The 22,406-nt window shown below is 53.4% G+C and overlaps 1 protein-coding gene across 1 annotated transcript; it reads right to left on the bottom strand.

The window, feature by feature from the left end:
* Positions 1-1,843: 1,843 nt before the first annotated feature.
* SDR42E2 (short chain dehydrogenase/reductase family 42E, member 2) lies at positions 1,844-22,123 on the bottom strand. Its single transcript, XM_077906948.1, has 12 exons — positions 22,035-22,123; positions 19,301-20,194; positions 18,719-18,814; positions 16,496-16,553; positions 15,695-15,813; positions 14,957-15,032; positions 10,703-10,785; positions 9,225-9,362; positions 8,634-8,699; positions 6,909-6,972; positions 5,520-5,593; positions 1,844-2,541 (listed from the first exon to the last, which is right to left on the bottom strand). The coding sequence occupies exons 2-12, from the start codon at positions 20,156-20,158 to the stop codon at positions 2,302-2,304; spliced, it is 1,872 nt and encodes a 623-aa protein (XP_077763074.1). The 5' UTR covers positions 20,159-20,194; positions 22,035-22,123; the 3' UTR covers positions 1,844-2,301.
* Positions 22,124-22,406: the final 283 nt, after the last annotated feature.

Here is a 22,406-nt window from a genome sequence, read left to right as displayed (position 1 = left end):
AGGATCCATTGTTTGGTGGGCCAGTTCCACGTGTGTACACTATGATATATACATGGATATATTTACACACTGCTATGTTCGTACTCGTAATTAATACAGAGACAATGGGGAGGGATGTTTCTGTGGAGAGCAAAGCTTGAGAAATGTTGTGGGTTTGAACATTAAACGGTGATCACCACTGCCCCTATTAACAATTAGAAGAAATATGAAATCATAAGATATGACCAAAACAAGTGTTAATTCTTCCCATTGTAATTATATGGGTACTTTTTCAAAAAGTTATTTTTTGAGATATAACCTACACGTAATATTAATTTCAGGTGTACAACATGATTTATGTATATATTATGAAATGATCACAACATCTAGTTAACATCCATCGAGACATATAGCTACAATTTTTTTCTTATAACAAGAATTTAAAGGATCTATTCTCTTAGCAACTTTCACATATATAATATAGTATTATTAATCATAGTCATTACATCACCGTGACTTATTTATAACTGGAAGTTTACACCCTTTGACCACCTTAAAACGTTTTGTTTTGGTTTAGATCCTTGCTGGTACAGAAACCTGTGCTTACTAAGTCAGCCCCAGACTAGTAAACCGGCAACCCAAAAAGGCCAGATTGTGTTGGGCAGAAGCCTGGGTCTCAGATGTCCCTCCAACCCCGGCTATCAACACACAGGGAGATGTGCATGACTGAGTGACCCCAAAATATTTTGATTGCAGGTCAAAAGCAGTTCTCCTAGATGAACCTATTCCAACATCTCAAGATGATTTCAGGACAAGCACAGAGGAGCTTGACCAGCGAGGAGGGTTCAGTGTCCCTAGAGAGGCCGCAGGAAACCGGGAAAACTGCAAATGCCAGCCAGGCCGGCACTTAACCCGCTAGTGATGACCCTGGCCAAGCCCCAAGAACTCACCCAGGAGGCGTGGCTGGAGGGGGGTGGAGTCAGAAAGGGAGGGGGCGTGGCTATTGCCGAATTACAGGTAGGAGAGGGTAGGGACCAGATCCAGAGGGAAGTGTAGGGTCAGTCCGGACAGAAAAACGAAGGGGAGGGCGCAGTCATACCCGCAGAGCCAGAAAGAGGGCGGAACCAGGGCAGGGGAGAATCCGGGGCAGAGACCTCTCTGGGTCTGAGGTGGTGCCAGAGCTCAAAGGAAACCCTTACAGAAAGGCCAGAAAGGCAGGTGAGGCTGTGCAGTGCCTCCTCAAAACGCGGCCTGGACAAGACCCAGAAGGCGGGGCCGGGGCTCAAGAGGCAGAGCAGAGGCGTGCCCAAGCCGCGAAGGCAGGGCAGGGGCGGAGTCAGGACCCGGGGCGGGTCCAAACCCAGAGGGCGGGGCGTGGGCGCCGGGCCGAGCCCGGAGGCGGAGCAGGGCGTGCCCAAGCCTAGGGCAGGGGAAGGGGCGGAGTCAAGACCCGAGGCGGGAGTGTGGGCGGGGCGAGCCCGGAGGCCAGGACAGGGGCGGAGTCAAGACCTGGGGGCGGGTCCAAGTCCAGAGGGCGGGGGTGTGAGTGAGGACAGGGGCGGGGCAAACCCGGAGGCGGGGCAGGGGGCGTGCCCAAGTCCAGGCCAGGGGCGAAGTCAAGACCCGGGGCCGGGGTGTGGGCGGGGCGAGCCCGGAGGCCAGGAGAGGGGCGGAGTCAAGACCTGGGGGCGGGTCCAAGTCCAGAGGGTGGGGCGTGGGCGGGGCAAGACGCCGGGCCGAGCCCGGAGGCGGGGCAGGGGGCGTGCCCAAGTCCAGGCCAGGGGCGAAGTCAAGACCCGGGGCCGGGGTGTGGGCGGGGCGAGCCCGGAGGCCAGGAGAGGGGCGGAGTCAAGACCTGGGGGCGGAGTCAAGACCTGGGGGCGGGTCCAAGTCCAGAGGGTGGGGCGTGGGCGGGGCAAGACGCCGGGCCGAGCCCGGAGGCGGGGCAGGGGGCGTGCCCAAGCCTAGGGGCAGGGGCGGAGTCAAGGCCCGGGGCCGGAGTGTGGGCGGGGCGAGCCCGGAGGCCAGGAGAGGGGCGGAGTCAAGACCTGGGGGCGGGTCCAAGCCCAGAGCGCGGGGGGCGGTGTAAGCGGGGAAAGGGGCGGGGCGTGCCCAGTCCTGGAGGTCGGGACAGGGGCAGGCCCAAGCCCAGAGGGCGGGGTGTGGGCGGGGAATGGGGCGGGGCAAGCCCGAAGGTCAGGACGGGCGGAGTCAAGACCCAGGGACGGGGAAGAGGGCGGGGCAAGCCTGGAGGCGGAGCTGGGGCGAGTCCAAGCCCAGGGGTGGCGCGGAGGCGGGAACTGGCGGTGGCCGGCGCGGAGGTCAGACGCCGGACGGCTGCAGGCCCAGGAGGCGCAGGGCCAGGGCGAGCAGCCCGAGCAGCAGCAGCAGCCCGAGCAGCAGCCGATGGAGTGCCCGCGCCGTGCAGCCGCAGGGCCGCTGGCTCGTGGACCGCACGTATTGTTCCACGACGTCCGCGAAACGGAACTTGTCTGGCGCGTAGCCAAGCTGGGCGCGGGCCTTGGCGATCTGGAAGGTGTGCGTCACCGCCACGCTGCGCACCTGGGGAGAGGCGGGCAGCCAGATGCGGGGCTGTGCGGGTAGCCTTGTTTCACCGCAAAGGAGAGGAGGGCAGAGGTGTGTTGCCCTTCCGCCGCACAGCAGTTTCAAAGAACCCGTATGCTGGGTCTTGCTCCCGGGATGCCCACCTCAAGGAAGATTTCCTTTTTCCCTCCCATCTCCATTTTCCTCTAGGGCGCAGCCTCCAGGAGGCCTTTTCTGCTTCACCCCCAGCCTTACTGAACTCGGTCCCCCAAAACTGAAGGCCTCATCACCTCTGCACTTCCCCGTCCTTGCACGGTGCTGGGACTCAGCAGGCATTTACACATTCTTGGGGATGCTCCTGGAGAAGCTGACGTGTGTGTGTGTGTGTGTGTGCGCGCGCGCGCGCGCGCGGGCCCCCCCCCCCGCCCCCATCCCCGTCTGTGGCCTGGGTGCAGCTCACCGGAAAAATCCCCCCAGGAAACGCTCTAGGCTTCTCTAGAAGCCCCAGGGCGCAGCCTTCTTGCGCCCTCCCTGGTTAAGCTTCCCTAGGAGAGGAATACAATTATACAGAAGTGATTACTCTCCAGGGTCTGGGCTGCATTTCTTCAAGAGCAGTACTGGTAGTTATCATAACAACAGGCACTGTGTCTGGCCTGAGCTAAATCCTTTCTAGGCTTTATCTTATTTAATCCCCTTAGGTGGTAGGTACTACCACCATCTCCTCTTTACATATTTGGTGTGTGTGTGTTTTTTTTTCCTCTTTACATATTTGAAAGTTTAAAACATAAGAGACTTGCCCAGACTCACACAGGGGAGCCAGATTCCATCCCAGGCTCTTCCCTGCTATGCTGGGATTGGGAGGATGCCCTCCCACCTCATTTCTTCCTCTGTTGTTCCTCAGCTGGACCCTAGGAAGGGGTCAGAAAAAGCTGCTTGATTTTCCCATAGCACGAAAACGGCTCCTGTGGCCAAGCGGCTGGTCTTGGATGCTTGTGCAGGAGAGGCCAATCTGGTCCCTTTTTGCCCCAGGTAGTAAGTTCAGGGCCTTGGGGGATACAGCCGGGAACTAGATCAGCAGGGTCCTGGACACAGTGCTCTCAAGTTTAGATGTCCTGAACTTTCCTTTGGGAAGTATCCTTAACTTCCTCAGAACTGGTTTAGGTGCCCCTTCTATGTGCTCTGTAGTTCCTCATAGTTTCCTCCAGTGTAGCCCTTATCCGAGTGTGTTGAGTTGCCCAGTTGCTGAGCTGTCTTCCCCTTTGGACGGTGAGCTCCTTGAGGTAAGGGCTATGTCTTGTCTCCATTGGTCAGCCCAATGCCTGGCGCACAGTGGGTGCTCAGTGTTCAGTGAAGCAGACTCTAAAACTGGAGGGCTGGTTGCTATGGCACAGACGGACCAGCAGAGAGCACCCGAGCCACAGTGAACAGAACCGTCCTTAGCTAAAGTAGGGATCCTTTACCCCTTCACTGAACAGGGAAACCTAAGAGTGAAACCAGAGGGAGGGGAGCTAAGTCCCGCCCAACCACAATTCAGCAGCACTTCGGCAGCTCATTTACATGATTGTGATTCCTGACTGGTTTCACAAGTTGATGGTTAAGCTTGAAATCATTTAGGTCTGGTTTACGTTCGAATGTCAGCTCTGCTACTTAACTGAATACTCATGGGCAGGTTATTTCACCCCTGTGTGTCTCATTTCCTCTGTAAATGGAAATAACAATGTACAATTTAGTAGTGAAAATTAAATAAGCCAAAGCACAATGCCTACCGCATCCATCACTCAACAGATGGCTGGTATCGTCATTCCCTTTCCTCTGCTAGTTTGCATGGTCCAAGGAGAAGCCACAGAGAAGTGCTTCTTTCTGTGGCCCCTTCTCTATCTGAGTCAGACGGCACTGAGCCTGGAGTATGAAGCCGATGCCAAACCATGTGACCCTGGACAAGTCACTAGCTTCTCCAGTGCTCAGTTTATCATAAAATACAATCATAATCTCTTGCCCTTCTTAATTTAGCAGGACACCAGAGAGAATCAAATGAGCCCACGAGCTAGAAGGATTTTGCAAGTAATGCCAAATACTACTATTTACAGTCTGCATTAAAACATCCTCTCTTGGGGATCCCTGGGTGGCTCAGCGGTTTAGTGCCTGCTTTTGGCCCAGGGCATGATCCTGGAGTCCGGAGATTGAGTCTCACATCAAGCTCCCTGCATGGAGCCTGCTTCTCCCTCTGCCTGTGTCTCTGCCTCTCTCTCTCTCTTTCTGTCTCTCATGAATAAATAAACTCTTTAAAAAAACAGAAAAAAAATCCTCTCTTTTAGGGGTGCTTTGGTGGCTCAGTCAGTTAAGCATCTGTCTTATGATTTGGGTTCAGGTCATGATCTCAGGGTCATGATCCCAGGTTCATTAGATCAAGCCCTGAGTAGGCCTCTGAGCTCAGTGCAGAGTCTGCTTGAGTCTCTCCCACTCCCTCTGCCCCTCCCCCCACTTGCACATGCTCTAAGGAAATAAAGCCTTTATTAAAAATCCTCTTTTAAAAATTGTATGTGCAAATAGAAAACTGAATCATCATCGTTTGAAAATAGTATTGTGTACACAGTTAGCACTCAATATATCCTTATTACTCAGTAAGCATGAATGGCCACCAGGCCCCGTGTGCATGTGTCTTGAGAGCTGGTAGCCTTGGTGGGTGGCATTAAAAAATGTGAATGTCACAGAACCTGCCTTTGGGAGCCTCCTGTCTGGCAGCGAAGATAAGCTGCTTATGAATGAAGTGACAGGGATGAGGGACAGGCTTAGAGCTAATCACATTGCAGACCAAGGAAGCACAGCCTAAGCAAAAGCCCAGAGGTTGGGATGATTATGAAGAAGCTAGCGCTTGATGTGGGCCCACAAGGAAGGTTCTGAGACCTCAGACAAACATCCAGTTATAGTGTCAAAGGGGTGAGGGGTGGTGCCGATGGAGGTTGGAGCAGGGGCTCCCCCAGCAGCGGTGCACTTACCTCGCTCCGGGTGAGCAGTGGTGGAACACTACAGATGGGCCTCAGGGCCAGGTGCAAGTACTCCATCACTGCAGCTGTGTGGGGAGAGAGGGGCCAATGACCAGGGTGCCTCACTCTGTGCAAGCTCCAGGGAGGCCCTCGGGGACAAATCAGTTGGGGGCATTATTTGCTTTGCTAGGGAGAGTCTCTTCACTTTGCCAAATTCTCCCATCCTTGGATTCCTTTAAATCAGTTCTCAGCACACACCGGGGTGCCTTGTTTGGCTGTGAAATGTGTCACAAGGAAGTTGTCATTCATTGTAAAGGACAGACATTTGAAAATAAATCTGAGCAGATTGAAAGTTGTCTCAAATCATGCCTCCTTCTTTCGCTCACTTCTATAACAGTGTGGTCTCCTGAGTAGAAGAGAAAGATGTTGGAGCAGTGGCTCTCAATCTGGGTGGCATGCTGGACCACTTTTAAAAATGCTCACACTCCTCCCGCCCCCTCCCTCTTGCGGATGCTGATGTAATTGGTCTGGGGTGCAGCTGAGGCATTTTTATATTTTATAAGCTCCCAGATGATTCTAATGTGCAGCCACAGTTAAGAACTGCGGGGTTATAGTTTGTGAGCTAGGAATTGGAAGTTTATAAACAATCCTGTACAACTGCCAGAATGTGTGGCTGATCTTTCCTTTCCTGGGGGAGGGGGGGGGTTGTCAAATAGTGTCAACCATTGTGGCAACAATGGGCACAAAAAGTCACCCCACGTGTGTGGCCAAGTGGGCAAAAGTTTGCAAATCCCTGTTTTCAATGGCAAGCATCCCAATGCATTGAAAACAGATCTTAGCTAAAGTCTTTCAGGGATGCAGCTGTTTGTCACTTGAGGGTCAGCTGTCCCCTGGGGCTGACTGCTCCGTGCCTGGTGCTGGCTCTGCATTCCAGCTGGAAGGAGGCCAGCAGAGGTGATGATGGGGGGTGAGACCCGAAGAGTGAGGAAACTCCAGATCCCCAAAAGCAGCCTTCACTTCAGGGTGACCTCGGGGGACAAGGCAGCCCCAGGGCTCCCTCTCCTCCTGATTGGCATGATGCCTCCCACCGCAGACCACAGGGCCAGGTGTGAGCTTTGGAGTCAGCCAGGCCCAGGTGTGATTTCTGCCTCTGCCGCCTGCTCGCTGTGGCCCAATCGCACCCACCTTGCAAGTAGGACGGGGCTCACTCAGGGCGGGGACTTCGGGGAGGAGGTTGCCAGGCAAGTGCGGATCGGGCTTGGGGCACCTGCCCGTGAGAGTGGTGGTCTCCTGAGATTCTGTGCCTTCAGTGCCTCACTCGCCCCCACCTATCCTGTCCTGGGTTTGAAATGAGGGGATGCATGTGCAGCTGGCACATAACAGACACCCTCCTCTCCTTACCTGTTAGGTAAACCCAGGAAGTAGGCACCTGGATCCAAGGCTGGCTGTACCCTAGCTTCTCAAACTGCAAGGAAACAGGGTCTAAGATGAAAACAGGTCTTTCAAGGGCTGGTGTGGAAAGGCTGCATGTTCCCTTTACCCTGGAGCTGGCAGGTGTACCACCTGGCCCCCTGCTTGCCTACCCCACATGGGTAGTGAACCCCACAGCCAGCCCCAACCTTGCTCCAGTCTTGAAATGGAAAACTTTGATCTAGAAAAGTCAAGTAGGGCTTGAATGCATCCATCAGTTTTTAACCTGGGATTGTTCACGTCACTTAGCTATTATTTACATCTGCTTATAGCCAAAGACACTCCAAGGCACAGACACAGAATGATTTTTCTAGAATTGACTTTTCTGCTATTAAAGAATTAAAAAAAAAAAAAAAAAAACCAACACCCCAGCCTATGTGTATAGGGTGGTAGGAGATGCATGAAGAGAATGGGTTGGCACAGGGTGAAATGAGGTCTTCGCTTGTATAAAAACTCTCCAGATCAAAAAGACTGACCATCACAAGGGTTGGCAAGGATGTGGAGAAAAGGAACCATTGTCTTACACTGCTGTTGGGAATGTAAAATGGTGCAGCCACTTTGGAAAACAGCCTGGCAGTTCCTCAAAAGGTTAAACGGTGAGATACCACAAGACCTAGCAATACTACTCCTGGGTATACACCAAGGGAAATAAAAATGTAACGTCCACAAAAAATGTATACACTAATGTTCAAAGCAGCATTATTCATATTAGCTCCAAAGTAGAAAAACTCCAATTTCTATCAACCAATGAATGGATAAACAAAATGTGGTATATTCCTAGAAGGGAATATTTTTTGACATTATTGCCAAACAGGATGAATACTAATATGATGCAGGTTACACATGGATGAACTTTGACAGTACGATGCTAAATGAAAGAAGTCTAACACAAATGTTCACGTAGCATATGATTCCATTTATATGGCATGTCCAAACAGGCAAATCTACAGAAACAGAGAGTAGATTAGGGGTGGTGTGGGGCTAGGGGTAGGGTTGGGGTAAAGGTGTAACTGAGCGGGATGGTTCTTTTTTGGAGGATGATGAAATGTTCTAAAATTGGTTATAGTGACGGATGCACCACTCAATATGCTAAAGACCACTGAGTAACGTGTTTTAAATAGATGAATCGTAAAGTATATGAATTATATCTCAATAAAGCTCTTGACATTAATGTGCCCACATGCCGTGAGGATGGATCCTCCAGTGTGGGGTTTCTGGTCGATCCCTTCCAGGCAGGCCTGGCCCCAAGAAGGAGTCTGTAGAGTACTGGATGGGAGGCCAGGGTTCCCTGAGGGGCTGCATCATTGGGAGCCCCAGGGCCAACACCTCTCTATGTGCTTCAGTCTACCCTCTACTTGTGCCTTACAGAGCTTTGTCATGTAGTATGGGGGCGTCACAAGCAAACTAACACAGGACAAGTCAACAGAAAGGAATCAGGCTGGGAAAGACTAGGGGATTACGTGGTCCCCCAAAAGGACAGCCACACCCAGTTCTGGCCAGTTCCAATGTTGCCCAGTGGATACTATCACCAGAATTGCTTTTTAATGTGAAAGCTTCTGATTTTCTGGAAGGAGGAAAGGATGACAAGGAGAGAAGATGTGCAAAATCCCAGAATTCTCACTCGGGATGGGGGTGGATGGACATCTGGGCACCTACCAGTGGGGCCATCCACTCGAAGAGGTTGACACTCTCCCCATCATTGATGTAGTATGCTTGGCCACTCTGAGGGGACATACAGGGAGGCGGACAGTCAGGCATCTGCCCCCCCACCCTGATCCCACCCTTTTGGATAGCTCAGCAGCTGCTCTGACCTCCTCAATTCTCCTGAGCAGCCACTGAAGAGTCATGGCTGTTCCCCAGCCCTGGGGACAGACTTGGGCAATTCTTTTTGAATTCTGGGGCTGCCACGCTGACTAGCTTTGTGACCTCAATAGAGTCACTTGACCTCTCTGTACCTTAGTTTCTTTGTCTGAGAAATGGGAAGAAAATAATGGAATCTCCCTCTTCAGGTGTTGTGAAGATTACATGTGATGGTGTATATAAAACACTTAGCATTTGGTGACCATTACTTCAGGACCAACAAGTCCTACATCACGGGGTCACTGCAAGGAGTTAATGATGCTCTATAAAGACATCCCCACCCAAGCTTCCCTGGGCCTACAGTCCCACCAACCATTTTGAGTTGGGGAGAAATGTGCATGAGCCAGGGATCCCCTAGTGATGGGGACAGCACCACGGGAGACTCACGGCCACGTAGCCCTTGGCAGCGGTGAGGGCCTCAGCGGCCAGCATGTGTGCCTGCACCAGATTGTGCACATGCACCCAGTTCATTTGCGTCCTGCGGTCCCCAAATCGGAACATGAGTAGCCTCTTCTTGATGTGGCTCTGGAGGGGGGATAAACACAGACTCATGCCTGGAGTGGCTCTGAATACCATCTGTAGGATGATGGCTCCCAAATTTCTAGCTCTAGGCCAGACCCCTCTGCCCGAGACCCCTGTCCTGATGTCTCCATGTGGTGGCCATTTGTCCACGTCCTGGAGGGAGCGCCTGACATTCTGGCTCTTGTTGGATTCACACACACACACACACACACACACACACACACACACACCTGGTCCCATCTCAGTAGATCGCACTCAGAGGCACAGGCTGAAACCCTGGGCCTCCGCTGGCCTCCCCTTCTCTCCACTCCTCGTCAACCCACGTGCAGAGCCAGCTGGCTCAGCTGGTACGCTCTGGCCAGAATCCAGCAGCTTCTGACCACCCCGACTGCTGCCCCTCTCCTCTCCCTGGACACCCAACTAGTCTGAACTTGTCTCTGCTTCCCTGCATGGTCCCTGCGGCTCTTCCCTACATGGCCAGGGGAGATCCTCCTGGATCTTAGTCACAGCCTGTGTCTCCCAGCTCAGAACCTTCAGGATGCCCACCTTGCCCCCAAAAAAGTCCTGACAATGGTTGAGGAGGCCCTTTTGATCTGGCCCCAGCTACTCTCTGTCTCCTAACTCCCCAGGCTCCAGCCACACGGTGTCCCTCCACCCCCCAACCCCCCCAGGAATGGGCAGCAGGCTCCCATCTCAGGGCTTCGGACTCGCTGTTCCCTCTGCCTGGAAGGCTCTTCCTCCAAATACTGGTGTGATCGCCCCGCCACCTTCTTTGTCATTCTGGGTGGCATTCACCTGCCACCTGCTCGACGAGGCTCCCGGGTTGCCCGGGCGCCCAGCTCCCACACCCTGCCCCCACTTCTTTTCCATCCTACCTCACACCTTCAAATGCTCCTTATCATTTCCCATGTTTATTTCCCATCTCCTGTGAGAACAGGAGGGCAGGAATCCTCGTCTGCTTTACTCACTGATCTGTCGCAAAGCCGGGAGCCGCGACCTTTGTCATACTCAGGTTTGTGCCCTAGTTGCCTGCTCCGTTTGGACCACCTTCTCTCTCCCACCCCGTTTCCTTGGTTAATTCTTTCTTCTCTTCCTGAACAGCACAGGTGTATCCTGGACCTGCCCCAGGATGGAGCCAGGCCCTCTCCCCTCTGTACCGGCGTTGCCCTTCTTCCCTCCACGGAGCCCTTGCCACACATTGGCCCAGTGACCGTGGCGTCGGTCTTCCTGGCCAGGCTGCGAGCAATCTGAGGACAGGGCCTACAGTCCCTGAAGGGCCCCGATCCACGCACACAGAAGCCAGGCTCGTCCTGTGCCTCAGGCCCAGGGCTGGGCTGACATACCGCCACGCGGGGCAGGTGCCTCTGCTCTTCAGGGCCATAGATCCCTGGGGGCCGGAGCACACACGTCCGCAGAGTCCCTCCTCCTAGGACACAGGGAGGGTGGTCAGGGGCTTGGGGAGGGGGTGGACCAGCAAGGAGAGACACAGAAATGCTGTCCACACCTCCCGGTCCTTGCCTGGACAGGTGAGCAAGGAAGACAGGCCTTGGGGTTTCCTTATTCAATTAATTATTCTCAGTCGGTCTGTTAGTCATTTAACAAACAACATTCAGAGGTTCCCCCAACGTCTACCTCCAGCACTGGGCCCTGGGATGGGTGCTGTGGAGAATCCAAGGATGATCAAGAAATGGTTCCTGACCTCATGATGCTCACAGGTCAGTAACGGGGTAAAACTTAGATGCAGGTGTGTGTGCAGCCCATGAGACAGATGTAATCTTTGACTCCCTAGCACTCTACAGACGTAATCTCTTTTGACTCCCCTGAGAGTTAACTGCACCCATTTTACAGATGCACACAGAGACCCTCACTCCCTCACGCCAACGGCTGTAGCTCTTTCCCTTTCCTGATCATCAGCTGCCTAAGGACTATGGTGGCTCTCAGGGAAGTCCTACTATGTGCCTGGTGCTCTGGTAAGCCAGAGTTTTTTTGTCCTTCAGGATGGGAGCTGTAATTATCTCTGCTTCCTGGATAAATGAACTGAGGCTCAAAAAGGGGATTTGCCTAAGGGCACACAGCTCAGCCTAGAAGAGCCGAGATGGGGGACAAGAGCTGAGGTTCCTGCCACAAACGGACCTTTTCTACTCCCTCAACCTTGGTCTCCTCATCTGGAAAATGGGCACTTGCAAGCAGTGGTAGTAGCTGTACTTTCCAGACAATCAGTGGAGAAAGGAAAAGACAGGAGCTGTCAGCACAAGAGCCTGGGGGCTGTGCTGTCCCCCTCGCTCTCACTGCTCTGTGCCAGCAGAGTCTCCCAGACCAACTCAGAGCTTGGTCCAGGGCTTCCTAACTTTTCTGCCCAGGGTGCCCCGCATTGATGGAAAGGGTGAAGAAGTCTCCCCTGGGGAAATCTGGAGGTGCAGCCTGAAGGGCTGCCACAAACATATTTCTCTCAAGTCTTAAGAAAGCCTACAGAATTGTCAGTTTATCTCATAATCCATTTGTTGAAGATTAAAAAAATTTTTTTAAATTACTAATTTGTAAATTATTTGCCTCTCAATCGCACCCCCTTAACTGAGGTGGAGTCTTGTGGGAGATGCTCCACTTTCTGGGGCTCAGGTTTCCCAAAGGGCTGCACCTCAGTTTGGGGAGCCCCTCTCCTTCCACACAAAGTCTCAGAGGACTGTCAATCTAGATGTGCCAGATGCGCCACTCTCCCCTGCAGTGGTGGCCATGGGACCCAAGTCAGGCTAATGACATATTCTCACCCAGGAACGTGACACCAGGATCTAAAATCCTATGAGTGGATTCACCCTGAAGATACTGGTCACAACCAGCTCCTGCTACCCAGTCCCTGGAGCTGCCCCAACCCTATCCTTTCCAAGCTCTGGTGGTCATTTTTCTGCAACTATATTTTCCAGAAACTATCTCACATCCTTCCGCTGTAAGTTCCTTTCACCAGAATATGAGCCAGGGCCGGTGTCTTGGGTCATAACCAACACCCAAACATCCTCACTTTACAATGAGGCCAGCATAGTAGGTTGAGAGGTGGCCCCCAACAAGGTAGGTCCACATCCTAGAACCTGTGGATATGACCTTATTTGGATGAGCATCTTTCCAGATATAATTAAAGATCTCAAAATGAGATCATCTTGGATTATCCGGTGAGCCCCAAATTCTTTGTGAGTCCTCATGAGGGACTAACACAGACATGTGTACCCTAAAGAATGAGTGGGGCCACTGTAAGCTGGTGAGACGAGGAAAGATTCTCCCCTAGAGCCTTTGGAGGGAAGCAGCCCAAATGGCACTTTGATCTCAGAGATCAGGCTGTGAATTGTGAGAATCATGAGAGAACACATTTCAGTTTTAAGCCACCAAGTTTGTGGTCAGTTGCCCCATTTGCACTGAGCTGAGATCTGCAGTCTCAGGGTTCTGCTTCAGGGATGGGAGGCCCTTCATGCTGGGTTAGAGGCAGAGTCTCAGGGACCAGCCTGTGTTAGCAGACACTGGAAATCACCCAGGGTGACCATGGCTGGACTCCTGGAAGGCAGGTATCAGGTAAGCTTTTCTGTAAACAGCCTGCAGCTAATTTTAAACTCTGGGGCACCTGGGCCTGGTCGGGGGGGAGGTCTGGTTGCAGCTGACATTGGCCGGCAGGGCACTGGGCAGCTACGTCACAGAGGGGCGGGGCTCAGGGTATCCATGACTCCTGACCACGGAAAGCTGGGGATGCTCGTATAAATAATTCTTGGCCAAAGGATTAAGTGTCTGGTTTGCAGGCTGCCAGTCCAGCCAGGGAAGGCCCCAGGCAGAGAAGAGAGCTCAACCACACATGGTCAAACCCCTGAGAAAACACAGCTGGATGTATGTTCCCTCTGGGATCCGAGGTCAAGGCCTGACAGGTCCAGGGTGCCAGGGTAGGGTGGGGAGATTTTAAGGAAAAGAAGACACCTCATGGGACACCTGGGTGGCTCATGGGACATCTGGGTGGCTCAGTGGTTGAGTGTCTGCCTTCGGCTGAGGTCATGATCCTAGGGTCCTGGGACCAAGTCCCGCATCAGATTCCCCACAAAGAACCTGCTTCTCCCTCTGCCTGTGTCTCTGCCTCTGTCTCTTTCTCTGTCCCTCATGAATAAATAAAATAAAATCTTAAAAAAAAAAAAAAAAAAGAACCATGCTTACTCACCTGCTCAGCTGTGGCTACAGGGAAGCATGATGGTTCAGCTCCAGGCTCTGGTGTCAGACCCTCTGGTGTAGGGGTTTGGGGTTCAAATCCCACCTCTGCCCCCTAATAGCTATGTGTCCTTAGCCAAGTCCATTCACCCCTCAGCCCCAGCCTCCTCCCCTTTAAATCTACAGATTATAATTGTGAGGATCTCTTACTCTCCAGATCTACTTGGCTCCTGAGTTTGGATAGTAAGAGGAACCGGTTTTCTGTTCTTTTTAGTTTCTGAATTTCAGAAAGCAAACAGTGATAATTTGGACAGCAAGGGATTTATCTGGATCATTCTGGCTCCTGAGTTTGGAACGCAGGGGATCCCTCAGGTACTTAGCTCACATGGATGCTATAAAGAGTTACTGAGAACTTTGCATATAAAATTAGTATGAAAAATAGGGCTGGGCATACAGTAAGCCCTTGGTAAATGTAAACTGTTCGTATTCTCTTTTTTCCTTTTTAAATAGTGCCTGTTATTATTTTATTCTCAGCTCTTCGAGGTAGATTCCACTATCATCCCCATTTTGTTACAGGTAAAGAACCTGAGGCATGGAAAAAAAGTGTATTGGCCAAGGTCACATCACAAAGCTAAGAGATGGTAGTGGTGCTTGGATTTGAACTCACTTGAGTCTGAGCCAGTGTATGGGAGCAGCTACTGTGTCATATACCTGTCTCTCTATATATATCTATTAAGATCTGTTTATGAGAATGAGAAAGAGAGAGAGAGGGTATGCACAAGTTGGGGGAGAGGCAGAGAGAGGATCCTGAATCCTGAGAATCCTGTGCTGAGCACAGAACCCAGTGGGATGTTGGGGCTCAATCCCAGGACCCCAAGATCATGACCTGAGCCAAAATCAAGAGTCACTCACTTACCCGGCTGAGTCACCCAGGAGCCTGTCTATCCATATTCTATTATTATTTCTCTATAACCACAGGAGGCAATATGGTAGGGCAGCCGAGGCCGTATTTTCTGGTAAGTTATTGAAGTTTGAGATTCAAGCCCTCACTTGCATGACCTTTCCATAGTGCTCTGCCTCATTCCATAGTCATCATTTTGTACTCTTTTATCTAAAGAGCATACTTAAACTAGATCCACTCCTACATGGCAGAAAAAAGGCCCATTTCTATCTGGTTTCTCCCCCACTCGAGACTATGAGCAACATGAGGGCAGAGACTGGACCGGACTTTCCCTGGACTGTATCCCTGGTGGGGTTCGGGCACATAGCAGGTGCTCAGAATTTGTGGAATGATGAGTGATGAAGGCCCAGGGGAATTGTCCTTTGGAAGGAAGGTGAACCTCAGAAACATAGAAGCTAAAAGCTGGACTCACCCATGCATTCTGGGGGAGGCAGCAGGGTGCACACGCATTTGCCCTGACACCCACCTGGGAGAGGTGTTCCATTGGCCATAAGGGTCAACTGGTCAGCGATGGCTTTGGTTCGTGAGTAGAGGTCCATGTGCTGCCGGAGGAGGACAAGAAGAAAAGAGCCACCAGGTAGGGGTCAGTGACACTGCTGGCAAGGCCTGGCCAGCCCTGCTTCAGACCACACATGGCTAGATTCTGGGCCCCCACTCCCCCACCAGGAAGCAGCCAAGCCCTGAGCCTCAGTGCCCTTCTTTTCTCTTGGGGTGGGAGCCACGGGAGCAGAGCTCAGAGCAGTAACAACAACCAGGGCTCTTCCACTCAGGGAGGCTCTTGCCGGCCCCCAGGGCCTGCTCCGGGATGCAGGTGCAACGTGTGAGTCGGATGACCTGTTTCCACCTAGTTCTTTAGTGTTTGTGTTTTTTTCACATACATCATCTCATTTCCTGCTCTCTGCACCCCCATGGGGTGGAGTGGTCATGCCCAGATGAAAAAATAGAGGCTCAGAGTAAAATGACTTGCGCAGGTTCCCACAGATAGAAAGTGGTCTGGCTGGCTCAAGGCCAGGTCTGTGTGATTTCAAAATCCCTGCCGGCATGGTCAGCTAAAATAGGAGAAGGCTCAAGCTACTCAGTTTTAGGGATCCCCTCTTCATGGGACTAACCCCGAGTTGTGAAGCTGATCCTGGTTTCCACCCATCCGGACCCCTGTGGATCCGAGGCCCAGTGGCCCTGCCCACCTCTCCTGGAAGCCAGGTACCTTTTCCAGTGGGAAATATGGCACAGTGTCCTCATCACCCTGTTCTATGGGCTTCCCGCCGAATGCGACATTGACCGTGCTGGTGTAGATGAGCCTTGGAACCCGTCGACGGACACAAACTGCAGTGACAGGGGCACACAGCAACACACACACACACACACACACACACAGGGCCAATGTGAGTAGGAGTTGGCTGAGGAGGTGCCCACTGGGACCTCCTTGAGAAAATCCACTGACCTCCACCCAGTCTTTGACAAACATCCTGGCCTCCCAGAATATAGATATGCTCAGGAGGGGAGTGGGTCAAGTTCCTGCTCCGTGGGACCCTGGGCGCCAGGTTGGCTCACTCCTCCTTCTCAGTATGGCCCTGGCTCCTGAGCTACCTTGCCAGGAACGAGTCAGAAGAGTCTCTCGATGGGGATATAGAAAAAAAGACACTCTAGGACTAGAGAGAAAAACAGGATGCAGGACAAGGCAAGACATGCCCAGAGAACCCAGATGTAGGTCTTCTATTTTGGAGTTTCAGTGACTTTTCTAACCCTAATCCCTGAAATCCAAACCCCGCTGCCCGTGTCCCCAGACACACTATGGCCACGCTGACCCACCCCATGCAGGGGCCTGGGCAGGTCTGCAGTACACTTAGGATGTGCTGCCCACAGGCCCTCTGCTGGGGGTGGCAGGGGTGGGGGAGGAGGGTCCCACCTCTGTCCCCCTCCCCCATCCCCAGAGGTGGGCCTGTGGCAGGAGAGGGGACAGAAGCAGGAAACACACAGCAGGTCACACTGAGCTCCAAGCGCCTACCATTGATCACTAGTTTGGTGCCTCCAACATTTATAGACTCAATCTGCTCTTTTTGCAGCTAAAAGACAAGACGGAGGTGGGAAAGTCGTGGTGCTGCTCATGCCTCATTGCTGAGGCCATAACACTGGGCTGAGGGGGGACAGGGCAGGGGGCTGCAGAATGTCTGGCTCGGAAGCAGGGATCTGAGAGGCCCACAGGCAGTGGCCAGCTCTGCCCACCAGCTCCCAGGGCGGCTAGGGGAGGTCCCTTCCCCTGCCTGGTTCTCAGCTCCCTCATCTGTGAGGGCAGACCCCCCAGGGTGGTCAGCAGGATTGAAAACACCCCGTGGGAGGACCTGGTACAGTGTCTGACACAGAAGAGGGACTCAAAATGTGCGGGGTCATCTCCTCACTCTGGAAGTCTGGGTTTCCTTAGGGTAATACTGTCCATGTGCTAGCGAGGTTGGGGTGTGAAAAATAAAAACATCTTGTGTACACATGAGAGCTACTTGCATTCCCCCCCCCCCCCCAGGACAGGGCAAAGCCTTTATAGCTCACTTAGTCCTTACAACCAACCACAAGATGGGTTCAATCTTGATTTCTAAGCTATATTTATTCATTGCTGTAGTTTTTGTTTAATAGGCAATATAATTGCAAAGTTAAAAATAAGTCAGACAGGGGCACCCAGGTCACTCAGTCAGTTAGGCATCTGACTTTTGATTTCAGCTCAGGTCATGATCTCAGGGTCGTGGGATAGTGTCTCGCATAGGGCTCCGTGGTCAGCGCTGAGTCTGCTTGAGATGCTCTCTCTCTCTCCGTCTCCCTTTGCCCCTCCCCACACCTTATGTGCTCGCTCTCTCTCTGAATAAATAAATAAAGTATTTAAAAAATATTTATTCATGATAGTCACACACACACAGAGAGAGAGAGAGAGAGAGGGGCAGCGACATAGGCAGAGGGAGAAGCAGGCTCCATGCAGGGAGCTCAACGTGGGATTCGATCCCGGGTCTCCAGGATCGTGCCCTGGGCCAAAGGCAGGCGCTAAACCACTGCGCCACCCAGGGATCCCTAAAAATATATTAAATAGGGACGCCCCGGTGGCTCAGTGGTTGAGTGTCTGCATTCAGCTCAGGGCGTTGATCCCAGAGTTCCAGGATCATTCCAGGATCAAATCCCATATTGGGCTCCCCGCAGGGAGCCCGCTTCTCCCTCTGCCTATGTCTCTGCCTCTCTCTCTGTGTCTCTCATGAATAAATAAATAAATAAATAAATAAATCTTTAAAATATTAAATAAAAAATAAATAGAACATTTAAAAAACCCTCAAACAGTAAAAAGGGTATATAGTAAAAAGGAAATTTTTTTCCCACTCCTTTTTTAAAAAATATTTTATTTTTATTTATTTATTCATGAGAGACACAGAGAGAGAGAGGCAGAGACATAGGCAGAGGGAGAAGCAGGCTCCCTGCAGGGAGCCCGATGTGGGACTCGATCCTGGGTCTCCAGGATCACGCCCTGAGCTGAAGGCAGACGCTCAACCACTGAGCCACACAGGGATCCCTTTTCCCCACTCCCGATTGCCTGCTTTTCTTCCCACCCCCCCCAGAGGCAACCACCACTACTGTTACAATCGGTGTATTTCTAGAGATGATCTATACTTATTAATATCAGCACATACACACATGTGAGCATATAAATATTTATCCTAGCTTTTTTTTTTCCATACAAACAGGAGGATGTCAAAAACTGTTTTTGCACTTTGGACACTATTCTGTTATCAGAACATATTGAGTCACTTCATTCTTTTGCATGGCCTCGTAGAATTTCAATGTGTGTGTGTGGATACCTAATAATTTATTTAAATAGTCCTTAACTGACGGGCATTTACGTTCTTTCCCGTGCTTTGTTATTATAAACAATGCTGTAAATATACACACAGCGTGATTTCAGAGTCTATGGGTATCTGTATGTTTTGACCTCATGTCCTCACCCCGAGGAGGTTCTGACATGAGTACCAGTACAGATGAGGAATCAGAGGCTCAGAGAGGTTAAGTGAATTCCCCCTAGGTCACACAGCTTGAAAGAGGCAGAACTGGTCTTTAGTCCCAAGGATGCAAAATGCAGGCTGAGTAGAGTTCAAATCCTTGCTGGTGGGGGGCCATAATGAATACACGGCATGAAGGGGTGGGATGGACAGAAGCTGGGTCTGAACCCTGCACTGTTAGATAATGTACGTGGGGTGCTCACCTTCTCAGCACCAGACATTCCATAGGATGCCACATGGAAGACACAGTCCACCCCTTCGAAGGCACGATACAAGGCTTCCTCATCTCGGACGTCCGCCTTAAACAGAGAAGGAAGAGCTGCAGACAGGAGGTTTGGGTCCAGGGCAGAGATCCCAACTCTGCGCGTTGCCAGGTTCCAGGGTTGGGCCTCTGATCCCACCCTGGCCAAGCACCTGGAGGAGAGGGGTTGGGGCAGGATTTACTATGTGATTCTACAGGGCATCACGGTCTTCACCATCATAGCCAGCTCCATTTACCAAGCTGAGTCACAGGGGCAGTACTCGGCGTTTTACATGCACCGTCTCACTGACTCCCCATAAGATCCCTGCACAGCCTCCTTTCTCTGGGTGAGGACACTGAAGCCAGAGTTGTGGAGCCCTGTGGCCATGGCTGCCAGCTGGGAAGTGCCAAAACTTAAAGTCCCACTCCAGGAGCCCATGCTCCTCAACACCATGCTACTGGTTGCACATCAGACACTGTCCCCAGACCTCCACCCCCAGCCTGGGCCCCCCTCCCAGGACCCTCAAGATGCTCATCACTGCACCTGGATGAACTCGGTCCCTGGGGACAGCTCCCACTGTGGCTTGCGGAGGTCGAGCAGGATGACAGAACTGCCACTCTTGGCCAGGCTGGAACCCAGACTAAAGCCCAGGTAGCCTCCTCCTCCTGTCACCAGAACCTTCTGCCGAGGGGCCTGCATGTGTGCAGTCTGAGTCTTCTGCTGCGGTGCTGGTGTCCAGGCTGTCTCTGGCTCACTGGGTTTGGGCCCAGTTCCAGACCCCCGTCTGGGCGTAGGCTCTACTGCTGGCCCAGGTAATGGTGCAACTCCGGGCCTAGGTGTGGACCCAGGTACTGACCCAGCTCCTGACCCAGGCCCCAGACCTGGCCCAGGTCCTGAGAGAGTACCAGGCCCTGGCCTAGGTCTGGACCCAGCTCCAGGCCCTGGTCCAGGTCTTGGAACAACACCAGACCCTGGCACACGTCCGGACATAGCACCATGTACCAGTCCGGGTTCTGAAGCAGCACCAGGCCCTGGCCTATGTCCAGACACAGCACCAGGCCCTGGTCCAGGTCCTGAAGCAGCACCAGGCCCTGGTCCAGGTTCTAGAACCACACCAGGCTCTGGCCCAGGTCTGGACACTGCACCAAGCCCCAGTCCAGGTTCTAGAACCACACCAGGCCCCAACCCAGGTCCTGACACAGCACCAGGCCCCAGCTCCAACCCCAGAACAGTAGTTGGCCCTGGTCCAGGTCCTGAAACTGCACCAGGCATTGGCCTAGGCCCTAACTCAGATCCCAGGCCTGAGACTCCTCCCCAGGCCTGGCAGACAGGGCAGCTCTTCTCACCCTGGCCTGCAGCTTTGCAGGCCTCTGGGGAGGAGCCTGCTGGGTTGGGCTTCATCCTCTACTGAGCCATGCAGATTGAGGATCTGTCCACCTGTAGAGAAAAACAAAAGAAAGAACATTCTAGAGTTGTTGGATCATGTGGATTATCAGACTAAGGGGAACTCCTGGTGGGGCCTAGAGATGCTCTGACTTCCCAGTGAACCTGTCCCTTTCAGAATTTTGAGAACTTTCCAGGTGGCTGCTGCCTCCCTCAGAGAGAGAGAAACAAGGCAGTTAGGCCTTGGGTTTTACAGCTGGGGAAACTGAGGCCCAAAGTCACACTGCATGGCTGAGGTTTACACCAAGCATTCCTGATTTCTCTACCAGTTCTTTAAAATCCTAATTCCCGCATAGTATCAGAGGAAGACAGATCAGATCATGCCCAGGGAACTGCTTTCTGACTGGGAAGGTGGGGTGGGCTTCCTGGAGAAAGAGGTAGACAGAAAAGAAGGCAGAGGAGGACAAGGAGGAGAGGAGACGTGGAGAGAGGAGATGGGGAGGAGGAATCCATGTGGAATTCCAAGTGCCACACCACCTCTACCCTGACACCTGCTGCCTCCGGTCCTCCCAGGTCCTCTGGCTGTGCAGGCGGCTGGCACCGCAGGTCTGTGCAAGCCCTCTGCTGGCTTTGGGGTCAGGTCTGTGAGCCCTGGGGTCCAGCACTGAGGATCCTGTGGTCCTCACTCCAGACTTAAAATGAGCCAGGCTGTCAGCCACTATCACTATCATCATCCCACCCTCTCTGCCCGCTGCCTCCTACTCCACCTGAGGAGAAGATGTGCTCCTGGGGCCAGACCACCATCATCATCACCATTAATAATGGCAGCAACCACGTATGGTGGGCCAAGCATCTGCCAGGCCCTGTGGATACACAGATAGGTGTCTCTGCCCTGCCTGAGGCCGGCTGGCTGTAAAAAAGAAGGGGCATGCTGAGTGGCTAAGTGATGAGCCCCGTGGTTGGTGCTGGTGGTGCCACGGGGCAGGGACCCTGACAGCTATAGGGACTGTTATCTTTTAGGCTCTGTTGTCACTGCCCTGCTCTCAGAGTTCCAGGTTAAGGGACACAGTCACACCCCATACAGACATTGGCACTCAGGGGTTTAACAGGGAGGAGACACCCCAAATCTGAGTCATCACAGGAGATGAGTCTAATTCCCCTATAGGGAGGGGGAAAGGGTGCAGCCCCACGGTGGAGCCCTTCTTTACCCAGGATTCTGTTCAGGGGACTGGTCTCTGGGGCCAAAGCCATCTTTCTATCTTATGGGGATGCTTTTTTGGTGACCCTTAGGCAAAATCCTTAAAACCTCAGGGTACCTCAGTATCCATAGCTGTAAAATGGACCCAAGTAACCCTGGCTGCTCCGTCTACCCCACCAGGCGGTCATGAAGAGATGCCTTGGCAGGGCGCTGGGAAGCAGTCTCCAGGAGGGCTCCGCTCACCGTCCTATCCCCGCGCCGGGAACAGCGCTGGCACCGAGCAGGGGATAAGGAGCTGCTGACCGCGCCGCCCGCTAAGAACTCCGCATCCGGGAGCACCGAGCACCGTGGCTGCGCCCCCCGTGACCCGGGCCGCGGCGGCACTCACTGCCCCGGGCAGCCCTGTGCACTACAGGCTCCTGTCCCCATCACTCAGAGCTGGAAACTGAGGCTCAGGGAACATTCGCGAACTTTGATGGGGTCTCAATAAATGGGTCGGCCGGGTCACCAGGGACTCGCAGTGGGGTGTGGGTAAAGGAACTGGGGAAGGGGCGTCGGGGACCACCCCGGCCGCATCGCCTGGCAGGGGCGGGTCCCCCCGCCCCCCCACGCCCGACTCCGAGAGCGGCTCCGGCCCCGCAGCTCGGGGAACCCCCCCTTAGGCTCCCCGCCCCCCGGGGTCCCCGCTGCGCTCACCTGCCGGGTTCCCGCGGCGCTGCGAGCTCCCGGCGCTGCACCCACGGTCTCGGCGCGGAGCCCGGCGCGGCCCCTCTCGGGGCGGGACGGGGCGGGGCTGAGCTCCGGGACCGCCCCCGCCCCATCCCGGCCCCGCCCCATCCCGGCCCCGCCCCTAGCCCCGGCCCCGCCCATCGCCCGGCCCCGCCCCCGCCCCGCCGGCTCCCCGCGCGCTGACAGCCGCCTCTTGCAGGGCGGTGGCCGCAGGCTCTCACAGCGGGGAAACTGAGGCCCGTCGAACAGGGAGCGGGTGCAATGGGCCCAGATACTGGTGCAGAAAGGACGCAAAGGCCCTGCCGCACAGTGGTCCTAGAAACCCAAGAAACAACATTT

Source organism: Canis aureus, chromosome 8 (genome assembly GCF_053574225.1).
Source record: "Canis aureus isolate CA01 chromosome 8, VMU_Caureus_v.1.0, whole genome shotgun sequence".
In the NCBI taxonomy this organism is placed as follows: domain Eukaryota; kingdom Metazoa; phylum Chordata; class Mammalia; order Carnivora; family Canidae; genus Canis; species Canis aureus.
Note: the sequence above shows the minus strand (reverse complement) of the source record. Positions and strands in the feature narration are given on the sequence as shown.